This window comes from Microsporum canis, genomic scaffold, assembly GCF_000151145.1.
Source record: "Microsporum canis CBS 113480 supercont1.6 genomic scaffold, whole genome shotgun sequence".
Classification (NCBI taxonomy): domain Eukaryota; kingdom Fungi; phylum Ascomycota; class Eurotiomycetes; order Onygenales; family Arthrodermataceae; genus Microsporum; species Microsporum canis.
In genome coordinates, this window is record NW_003299164.1 from 959,651 (window position 1) to 971,109 (window position 11,459).

The window sequence follows — 11,459 nt, forward strand, 5'->3', positions numbered from 1 at the left end:
ATATTAATCCATGGATAATATTGCAGCAAACATGGACGGTGACGGGTTGAATTTTATGCCGAAGAAATGGCCCTTCGTCTCTTGTGCATGTCGTGTTTGGCCAGACCTGTCAAGATTCTGTTCAAGGGTTCTATAAGCAAGACATTTCCAAGAAAGATACCTGAATGCTATGCAGAGATGAAACTGGTATAGACTCCATGCCTTTCAGCGGGAATCAGAGCAGTGAAAATAATTACCGACCGCATTTCCATGGCTTATAATATACGAGATGGCAAAGTTGCTTTCAAGGCGACAAGGCTAATATCGAGGGTACCATTCTAGCATATCCAGTATGGCGTGAATATCAGACTATCATTGTCGATGAGCTGATTGAAGCCTGCTTGTATTTCCTTCCTTGATCCCGAGAGTGCTGCCTCTAGGGAACCCATAGGTTATTTATCAGGGACTGGTATAGACATTAGGTGGGCTTTTCGACTATTGATGGTTGACTTCGGATGGCTGGAGTCCCTATCCAGTTTACCGTGTAGATATTGAGATCCCTAACCCTCTCAAGGTATCGGTATACATATCTGGTGTCTCTTGATGTTGGTAACCGCGCCGTACGGCATTCAACGCGATGCGATATTAGAGATGTGAATGGTGACATGAATTTGTGGTTATCTAGGAGCTCTGTGACGTACTCCAATATGGCACGCCTTTGGTCCATTTGGGTAAAGGGGATATTTCCGTTAGGCGGTAGTATCAGAACTCATTTCGACCAGCCTCCAACCGAGTCCATAGCTAGCAAATATCATATATTGGTGGCACTGCCAAAGAGTGGCAGTAATGGCACGCTCTAAATGAATTTCAGATTCCACCACGGGAAATTGAGAAAACACTAGAAAGTTCCTTACATTTTGAAGAGCTCCAAGTCAGGTCCCCAAAAGAATAATTCAACGAATATGTCTCTCTGGTTGATCATAAAACTTTTTTATTAGGTCTCTCAAGAGACATTATCTGGGATGATTGCTTGCTTGTCTTCTGGTACTCCTTAGGGGTATATTCCTTTATTTGGACTGTGATATGCTCTATAAGAAGCACCATATCCATGGAGAAGATTTGATTCGGTCAAGGGGTGCTCGTTCGGAGCGGAGGCAACAGGCTAAATATACAGAACTGGAAACTCAAAGGGGGTATCACTGTTTGGTAAAACAATTCGGCCAAACGGATGTATTTATGGTCTGTCTGGAGTGCGGGCTGTGCAGTACTCCTCCAGTTAGACTTGACTTTGCCAGGGATGCGATGTGTGAATAAGACATTATCGATTCTGTCAGATAGAGTCTTCATACACCACCCCTTTGGTAGAGTTAATACTTGTAATCAGGCATGGCCAAAATGATCGTTGGTATTGCAGAGTAGTCGGGCTAACCATATCCCAGTCGCCAAAAATGAAAAGAGCAAGGCAGCACACAATATAGCGAAGTTTCAGGGCCAACTTTGCGATATACAGCACCAGTTCAGCCCTAGACGAGGGTGGGACACGTTGAACCATGACGTGCCAACAGTCGAATGTTATAGCCGGTATATTGATGCTCCGGCAGTTATAAAATATTAGGCAATGACTCTGTCTGGTATACGCCGCATCACCAAGGGCAGAAAAGGTTGAAATACGTACATGATGGTAGTATTAGGTTAGAAATTTCCGGGAGACGGCGTGAAGACAGTGAAGTCTCTGTCTGCGCATGAGAACCTGACCCGGCACAAACGAATATGCCTTCCGGATTATATATATATATATATTGTTTGCTTTGTATTATCTGTTTGCAAGTCAGCGATCGCCGTAGATTGAGTAAGAGAGTAGAGGAATGACAGGGCACAAATTTCAAGGTAGCATCTGGGATTTAACGTACCTTATGCCCTTCTTTAGATACTATAGCCTTTAGAAGTTATAATGTGAAGGGATAGTACCCGGTAATATCAAAAATTGTAAACCCCTAATTCAGAGTGATAGTTTGCCTCTGCCATGCTACTTTGGAAGACATATCTCCGCCCTTCGCAGGTAGTGTTGAGTTGTAGGATTGCGTTTGGTGATATAATTCGCATTAAGACCATGGAAAGCAGTCTGATAATAACCCGGAGACGGTGAGGTGTATTAACCAACCCCGGAGGTTAACGGGTAAACGAGCAGTGGCTAGATAAATAATTTATTTCTTTCAGTTGCAGAAGACCAGGCTGTATTCTAAAAGGGACTGAATAGAATCTCCGAACATCCAGCTTATCAGCAGGAGTCTCCACTTGTGCAGGCTCATATGGTGTGCTCCTCGCTGCTGCGGACTGCGGTTCTTCGGATTTTCCTGCGCAGCCTCATTGTAACAGGGATATCTGATATATTCCCCATGGTTGTTTTAGGAACATCTAATCGAGCGCATTTTGGGGATTGATCTGTGCAGGTATAATTATCATCATTAGTATATACCATCGCTTGCACACTATGTCCGCTTTCTATCTTCCGGTTATAGTAGTAACTCAGACTCTAGGAGTATAATAAGTTAGCAACAAATTACTTAGGAATTTTCAGGGAAATCGGAGTAATAGAAGGGCAGTATTCTCTCACAAATATAGCTCTTTTCCACTTCATGTTTAATCGTAAAGATAATACTCTAAGAATTATCTTTAACGGTCCCAGTGGCCTCGGGAACTTTTTGATCCTGAGGTAAATGATTGCTCGCCAATGCCGATGGTTGCATATAGGGGTAGAGTCAAAGAAAAGTGACAAGCTAACAATATCCTGAGCTGGCTAAGGCTATTTCCATCCGCCAGGCCACCAGAAACGTACCCTAGATAGCTGGTACTTTGGTAACTGGTGTCTCATAGGTTCGTCTTGAAATACCCAAATAAGTTGGTGGGCAGCCAAAGGGTAACAGGCAACGAGTAATCCGTCTAGATTGACGGTATATTCTTTGAGGGACACAACCACGTCCCCATGGCTAGCAAAGCACAAGCTTAACAAGCCAAAGGTATGATGGGGGAAATAAGAGAAGAACCTATTTGTCAGAATTAGAAAGAAGAAGAAAATTAGGATTCGGTAGGGAGTTATATAGGCGGAATCTACAGAGGAACGATGGTGTTTGTCAGTGACTTGCATATCATGCAGTGATAAAGGATCTGTATCATTCAATGTCTATCAAGTTAGTTTGCCACAACGGTGACGGGATTTCTTTATTTACTTAATCCAGTTACTCCGCTGAAGAGTCACCTATAATCATCCAGCGGAATCCAGCATAGTGACAAAACCCTGGCAGCCTGCAAACGGGTGAATAGCAAAGACCTGCCGTCACTTTAGCCCTCCGCAACAACATCGTAACTGTTTGACTTATGTTTGGGAGTGAATTTGAAGTCCTTATCCGCCGGGCCAAGGAACATTTCACTGCAGGAAAGTAAGACGCATTAGTGACGACTGTTTCAAAGGAGGCATGTTTCACATAGGATAGCGGTAAACTGTTTGGCAACTTACGAAATTTTGATCCAGTCGAGATAGTGGTCACTTGCGAGCAGTGTCTCTAGCTCATCACGGCCTCTCCATGCGGGAGGCCGGTCATTGATCTTAGGTGGGAGATATTCAAGAATTCCAACTGGAACATATCGACAGGTAAAGCTCAACCACTCCAGCAAGAACCGTCTCGTAGTTCCGATGCCGTGCTCATCAGATCCCCATGCTTCAAGGCCATGCTTAACGAAACGCTCAATATAAGCAAGTCGTTCGGAGGACGACTTATCCAGGTACTGCCCTGCTTGAATTTCTTCAAAGATCCAGGGCTTGATCAGGGCGCCTCGTGCAACCATCACACTATCTACGCCAGAGTTGGTGATGGCATTATTGTAATCTGCATGAGAGTAGCAGTCACCATTTCCAATGAAGTATACTTTCCCAGCTGATGGCAAGAGTCTCTCATCCGGCTCGCGGACGGTGTCCACGACCTCATCCCTCTTTACATTAAGCCTTTTCACCAAGGCTGAGCATTCAGATATATATCCCCAATCGGCCTCACGGGTGTATCGTTGCTGGCGGCTTCTTCCATGTAATGTGAGCGCCCCGATCCCCGCGGGTCCCTGTCCAAGCTCATTAGACTCGTAGCCACCGATAACAAGACGCTCAGCCAGCTTAAGCGCAGTAGGATAGTTATCCTTTGTGCCCATTCGGATTTTGGCAGTAATAGGGACCTCTCCAGAGACCGAATTCATCCCGCGAAGAATCTTTTCTAGCTTAGACGGATGTTCGAGAAGTGCAGAGCCGGCTCCGTCGCGATAAACAAGATCTATGGGACAGCCACAGTTTAGATCAACGACACGAAGATGTGGACAAAGAGCGGTAAGTATCTCGGTAGCTTTCAATGCCTGCCAGGGCCTGTTTCCTGCGATCTGGGCTCCGAACTTGAGGTCACGAGAATTATCGTACCCCTTAACGACAGGTTGCTTGGGCGATATCGTTGGAGGTTGGATCTCAGACTCATGGGCCTTCATCAACGCCCATTCTCCTTTGGTACCTTGCATCAATGGCAAGCTCATTGCCATTTCAGAGTACGTGAACTGAGCACCCAGTTCAACACATAGTCTCCTGAACGGTAGATTCCCCTGAGTAGTCAGCGGCGCCAACACCGGCGTCTCTGGCCCGAAATAGAGCCTCCTCTTTTCCGACGGGAGGAAAGGCGGTTCCGTATATCGGGCTTTATTTTCTTCGGAGCTTGCCTTGGCCTCGCTCTCGCCTTCACCATTGCCCTCCGCCTTGCCATTTGTGTCCTTGCCTTCTGTATCCTCGTCGTCCTCAAAATTTCGTCCGTGGAAGCGCTCTTCCAGTTCCTTGGAAGTTACCGTGATCCAGTCGTTAAATGCATCCGCCTTGGGCGTGAGAAATTTCTTCCGTGTCATCAACTGTTTATTTTCCGTTGAAACCAGATTCACAACACCCAATTCCGTAGCATTGATCGAAGAAGTGGCAGCGGAAGCCGGGGCTGCTTTCTTTTTCTTCTCTTCATCTTCAACCAAGACCAATTCTTTACGCCCATCCTCCAGTTCTCGCTCAGCCATATGAGACCCGACAAATCGACATCTCCAGCCTGCGGAGCAAACCCCAAATGCCTCCCAAACGGGACATATTCCCCCAAATGTCTTCAAATCCTCCTTTTTGTGCTCTTTTAAGTATTTGCGGAGATTGTGCTCAAACTTGCAATTGTCGCCATACTGGCATGGTCTCGGCGAGAATTCCGGATTATGAGTAATAGTCCCACATAACCCTTTTTCATCATGCGATCTCTGGAATCGACGGTTGGTATTTTTGCCCTTTTGCTTCTCGCGGCGCTTTTTGCCTTGTTTGCCGTCGCCGTCTCGATCGTTGTAGCCGGCTGCCTCAGCTGCATCATCGTCACGCGCTGCGCTATCATTGACAAGCGCATCAGAGCCATCTTTCGGGAATGTCATAATATATCTATATTCGATTACAAAATATTATTTTGATTAGCACCGCGTTATGGTGAATAGCTTGAGACGAAGCGGGGGAGAACGGTACTCTGCTTTTATCGGCGCCAGCCCCCTTCTTCGCTCTGAGCAATCTTTGGGTTTCAAAGAAGTAGCAGATGGTGCTTCTCCATCCAATTTCACCCTCTTAGACGGTGGTCCTTCAATATTGTCGCCTGCTTCGTCCGCAGCGCTCTCAAGTGGTCGAACTTTGGAAGGCTCTGTGGGCTCTGACGCACTGGAAGGCGCCGGATTTTGCACGTCAGGAGCCATATTTAATGTAGACGAGACTAGATGGCCCAGTGATCCAGGCCGTGATCCCGCTACTTAAGAAGCTGAAGTATAGGGTTGAAAGTTGAAGATGTTCGATTGTTTGAAGGGAAAAAGAGATTTTTTTGGACTGAACTTTTCTCCAAACCTTAAATATTCCGAGAACCGACGGCGTAACAGAAATTATATATAGGAGATTGTGGTAGATGAATAAGTAGCTAGAAAGCTATGCATTGAGGCATGCAACCATAGAGTGATCTACTTTACTGCCATCTACGGGTGGCATGCAAATGAAAAGAAAGAAAGCCTTGACATCCCTAGTCCTGTTGTGAGGGTATCAAAACAATTCCGTAGTTAAAGAAAAAAGAGACCTTCCCAAGTAAAACTCCGGCAAATGTCAGTATAGTCATAAATAGTTCAAGACAGTTCCATGCCATCTTCCTCATCAATATCAAGATCATCATCTAACACTCCAGGAAGGGCCGCTCGCGGCCGCTTGGGGCTTGTCGTTTCGAACCTTTCATAAGCTAGAATATCACGAAGCTCAGCCTCATGGCCAGGCATGATTCGGGCCTCGGAATCCACCACCTCGCAGAGATCAATCATACTCTGTTTGCTTAGGAGGCGGAACCCTTCACTGCGTACGATTCTGCCCCAGTTCGCAAGGCAAAAGGACGCGGCACGGCGCTTGAGCCAGTCTTCGTTAGTGCGGCCTGCTCGTTCCCATATTATGGCGGCATTGTCAACGTCGAGCTCACGGCTAAGACGATTCACGCAGAGGAGGCGAAGTTTTGGCAGGTCATATAGGTTTGCCATTACTAGCATGCCTGCAACTTCAAGTACGCTGGGGCCGACTTCAGAATTAGCAGATATACTATCCGTGTACAGATAGTAAAGAAATGCTCTGACGACACGGTATGGCTCCGGAATATGCATTTTGTTCGTGTGGTATTCGGCCATTTTGGCAGCATAGAGCCGCTGGAAGTGAGGCCAGCGAGCATGAAGTATGATCCGATGTACGTGTATAGGAGGAGATGTGACTGCATTGTCTGGTAGAAATTCGGACATTGTATCTTCAGCTCCTGGGGAATGCACGTATGAATCTTCGGCGTCGTCCACGTCAGCAGTGATAATGAAGTCTGACCCACACCCAGACTCCGGGGGCTGGTCAAAAACCGAAGCAAGTCCAGCACCCAAGTTGGATAGCGTGTTTTGTCGTTCGGATGCAAGGATACGATTCTGCTCTGTAGCCTCTCTACCCAGTACGCCATACTTTTCAAGGTCGATAGTAAGAATCGTATCCAGACGGTTATCTTCGCCGACTGCCAGGTTTCCAGAGCTAGAGCCAAAAAGCCAGGCCTTGCTTCCGGCTTCATCAACCGTGCAGTATTGCCAGCGATTCTCAGCAGGGAATATTTCCTGTCCGCTTGCTAGCTTCTGCCACCGTAGGGAGTCCATCTCCATGGATGATAGGTTACACTCCCAGGACTTGACCGTTTCAGAGGGCGAGATGAAGTCAAGAAGAATACCAGATGCATAGACGTGGAAATGTGTGCCGGAGCGTAGAGCCGGTACATACGGCCCTGAGTGGAATTTAAGGGAAGAGATTGCTCCCGGAGCAGTTGGCCTGCGCCGAGTCGCTGAACGAACTTGGGTGTTTGCAGCGTTTGGTGTGTAGCCTGGTATCCGCCCAGTGGATGGTGGAATGTAATATGGATGATCTAGAACCTGTAAGCTGTTGCCTTTTGTCTGCTCTGGAGGGATATGGCAAAAATTTACCTTGTTCTATCGAGTGTACTCTCTCAAGCGTGGGGGTTCCCTTAAGATCCAACCACCACAGGTCGGTGCACCGTTCCATGTCTGCACCTAGTCCACCAAACACCCAGAGCCGGCCACCCCAAACCCACGCAGCATGATCGAAACGGGCCACAAACCTCCATGACCGCGACCATGTCCATGTTTTGAGGTCGAGGTAACAGATGTCATCCAGTATAAGGTTCGATTCCCCTGTTACACCGCCGATCACGAACAATTTATCTTCGTAGATGACAGACGCATGTCGAGCCCTTCCCCTGGGTGCGATTCCACGGACCTCTGGTGACGTCCAAGTAGATGTTTTGATATCAAATACGATGACATCAGAGAGATGTTCAGGGTGCTCATTCTCCCCTCCGAAAATGATCAGCTTGTCGCCCTGGTAAAGGGATGCAGTATGTCCTAAAGAGAAAAAAGTACCCCCTTGTTAGCCATGTTGTATGGGGGCATAGGGATAACCGGAGGAAACGGAACTAACCCATGCGAACTCCAGGAATGTCGCCAAAGTTATCAACCAGCCCCCATCTCAGGGTGGTGAGATCTAATTTTAAAACGTGGTTGTAGACTAGAAGTCGGCGGACAGGGATGTTAGAAACCAGGCGTGCTTAAGCTATAAAGTGACAGACCAATGGGATCAAACGAACCTTCGTCCGTCTCCTGATCGAACCCCCCAAACGCATAGATCTCGTTATTTCCGCAGTACGTTATGGAAGCGTTTACAAGACAAATGGGCACTTGGCCAGTGGCCGTCTCCAGTTTAGGGCTGCTACCGTCACTGCTTCCGCGGCGACTCTTGGGCGGGCTGGTGGGCATTAGGTAGGTCGGCGTTGAGGTACCGTTGAGGTGCTGGGCCGGAGTGTGTGAGTTGGAGGGCCTATTCAATCCCGGAGTTGTGTTATTAGACCGACCAGCAGCGTTGCCGTTTAACTGGAGGTGGGCTGGTGGGCGAGACCCAATCCCGTCTGGGGTCATGGAGAACGACATGCCGGATAAATATTAGACGGTATAGCAATTACTTGGGAGAAATTGCATGCAAAGTATCCAATAAGTGAGCGTATACCAGAGAATTGGAAGCAACAGCAAACGAGTGTTAAAGTGTTTCAAAAGAAATAACTTGGGCTTCTTCACCAAAAAAAGGGCGGAAAAAGATGATATCATACGAAAAAAATAGATGTTGGAGGCAAAAAATAGAAAAAAAAAGCGCGATTACCTAAGCGCGGCGGTAAAAAGCTTGGCATACCCCCACCACGCGGCTCGGAAAAACTTTGGTTAGCGCCAGTCTTAAAGAGGCTAGTTTATCTTGGCGTCTGTTGCTCTGGAAACGGAAATATGTAAATAAAACATCTCTCGAAGACGGCTTCAACTTCAACTTCTTCTTCTTCTTCCATCATCACCTCCATCACTCTCTTTCTCACCTCTTCCTCCTCCTAAAGTCTTGTCGACGACTTATTCTCTTTACTCTGCATCTCATTGCTATCCGTACTTGCATTACCCGAGCAGAGTTACCCTTGCATCAACCTATATAGATCAGCTCTATCTGAAAACGTACTCCCTTTACCTACTCCATTTTCTCCCAGCTGTATAGCATTTTATATCTACACGCAATGTCTACTCCCACTGTTTGCACCCCTATCAAGAGCCATCATGGCCTGTTCTCTACAAAGACCGCTGGCGGCCGCATGCCCCTCACTCCTTCACCCCGTGCCAGAAACGCTAGTTTTTCAGGCAACTTATCCAAGGATGATGCATCCCCCTTCACTCCACCACGTCAGACCAGTGGTGCTGTTAGATCAAGCTCCCAGTCCGTCTACGGCAACGGCAACCTTACAGCTCATTTCGCCAAGTCAGTGACCAAGACTCGACCGGTCTCCAAGGGGAACTACCGTGACTCTCCAAAGTCCAATATTGCCCGCGTGAGACAGGAGCCTCGCCACCTTGAGCCTGCTGTGTCAGACTGGACACTTACCGGAACTGGACCAGCCCAATCCCAGACACCTACCAAGAAGCGAGCATCAAAGAAGGAGTCGGCTACAACCAGAACCAGATCTAAGACTAGCAAGACTACCATCCGTCTCCCCCACACCGTTGCAGACAGATTCATTCCCAACAGAAGCACCAGCGAGGGTTTGGTCACTGCTGGCAGTGCAAAGTCAGACGGAGCCACCCAGAGACACAAATCTAGCAGTAGTGAAGGGTCTGCCGTTCTGGCTAACGCAGCCAGCGCCTTTGATATCAATGGCCACAGCCGTGATGATGACTTGGCTGAAGCCTTCGGGGAACTTGGCATCAACGACAATGAAAGCACAAGCAGCAGCTACTCGCGTCCAGACCCAGACGCTATTGCATACAAGTCTTCCCTCGCCGATGCCTGCGGTGTTTCCCTGAACACTCGTATTCTTGAGTTCAAACCTGCTGCCCCTGAATCTTCCAAGCCTATCGATCTTCGTTCGCAGTACAACCGTCCGCTCAAGCCTTCTACTGCTCAGACAGCACAGTTCCGACGAAGAGTTCAGACTGCCCCGGATCGCGTCCTAGATGCCCCTGGATTAGTGGATGACTATTACCTTAACCTGCTAGACTGGAGCTCCGGTAACCAGGTGGCCATCGGCTTGGAACGCAACGTATACGTCTGGTCCGCAGAGTCTGGCGGTGTAAACAGTCTCCTTGAAACTCCAGCAGACACATACGTGAGCAGTGTCAAATGGAGTGGCGATGGCGCATACGTTGGTGTCGGCCTCGGAACTGGTGAAGTCCAGATCTGGGACGTCGAGGAAGGTACCAAGCTCCGAAGCATGTTTGGCCATGAGACGCGCGTTGGCGTTATGGGCTGGAACAAGCATACTCTCTCTACTGGTGCTCGAAGCGGACTTGTCTTCAACCACGACGTCCGCATCGCTCAACACAAGACTGCCGAGCTCGTCTCTCATACCTCCGAAGTCTGCGGTCTCGAATGGCGATCTGATGGTGCCCAGCTGGCTACAGGTGGAAACGACAACCTGGTCTCCATCTGGGACTCTCGCTCTCTATCTGCTCCAAAGTTTACAAAGACCAACCACCGTGCTGCTGTCAAGGCTCTCAGCTGGTGCCCATGGCAATTGAACCTCCTTGCTACCGGCGGTGGCTCTTACGACCGCCACATCCACTTCTGGAACACCACTACGGGTGCTCGCACGAACAGCATCGACACTGGCTCCCAGGTGACCAGTCTCAGATGGAGCAACCATTACCGCGAGCTTGTCAGCTCCAGTGGCTTCCCAGACAACTCCCTCAGCATCTGGAGCTACCCATCTCTTGTCCGCAACGTCGAGATCCCTGCTCATGAGACCCGTGTCCTCCACAGCTGCCTCAGCCCGGACGGCCAGATGCTGGCTACCGCTGCTGCTGACGAGAGCTTGAAGTTCTGGAAGATCTTCGAGCGTAAGCCAGGCACTGCTGCTTCCAGCTCCAGGGAAGGAGGCCTCTCCAGCAAGGGGAGCAAGATGGCAAAGCAAATGACCATTCGATAGACGATAAGTCTGTTCCGCTACTAACCAACTTACTCACGGTATTAAATGGCGTCGGTTCAATTTTTATGGGCGATACCCTCTCCGGCGTTTCAATTGTTTGCATATCGTGTGCTCTCAGCATTGCATTTTCTGATTATTACTGTGTTTTTGGGTTTGTTGGCGTTGTGTATTACCGTTGAAGTGAAGTTTTTAGTCTAATAAATAGCATGCATTGAGTATTAGTGTCCATGGCCATGTCTTTCAACAAGAGCTTCTCAACCTATGTAGTCCATGTATATATATACCTCGATGGTTTTAGCCACAAAGCCATGATCCAGATATAACCAACACTGCAACTGCGTGATACCCATCTTGAAACATTCAAAGGACATACTATGT

General features: G+C 48.2%; 3 protein-coding genes across 3 annotated transcripts; 1 reads left to right on the forward strand and 2 right to left on the reverse strand.

Moving 5' to 3' along the window:
* Positions 1 to 3,318: 3,318 nt before the first annotated feature.
* Positions 3,319 to 5,763, reverse strand: MCYG_06483 (tRNA-dihydrouridine synthase 3; the record flags this gene model as incomplete). The annotated part of the gene is made up of 3 exons (XM_002844473.1): positions 3,319 to 3,406; positions 3,494 to 5,438; positions 5,583 to 5,763. The coding sequence occupies 3 exons, from the start codon at positions 5,761 to 5,763 to the stop codon at positions 3,319 to 3,321; spliced, it is 2,214 nt and encodes a 737-aa protein (XP_002844519.1).
* A 414-nt stretch (positions 5,764 to 6,177) lies between these two features.
* On the reverse strand, positions 6,178 to 8,559 carry MCYG_06484 (kelch repeat protein; the record flags this gene model as incomplete). The annotated part of the gene is made up of 4 exons (XM_002844474.1): positions 6,178 to 7,514; positions 7,540 to 7,977; positions 8,054 to 8,116; positions 8,172 to 8,559. 4 exons carry the CDS (start codon positions 8,557 to 8,559, stop codon positions 6,178 to 6,180), a joined length of 2,226 nt encoding a protein of 741 aa, XP_002844520.1.
* Positions 8,560 to 9,179: 620 nt separating this feature from the next.
* On the forward strand, positions 9,180 to 11,081 carry MCYG_06485 (WD-repeat containing protein slp1; the record flags this gene model as incomplete). Its single annotated transcript, XM_002844475.1, has 1 exon — positions 9,180 to 11,081. One exon carries the CDS (start codon positions 9,180 to 9,182, stop codon positions 11,079 to 11,081), a length of 1,902 nt encoding a protein of 633 aa, XP_002844521.1.
* Positions 11,082 to 11,459: the final 378 nt, after the last annotated feature.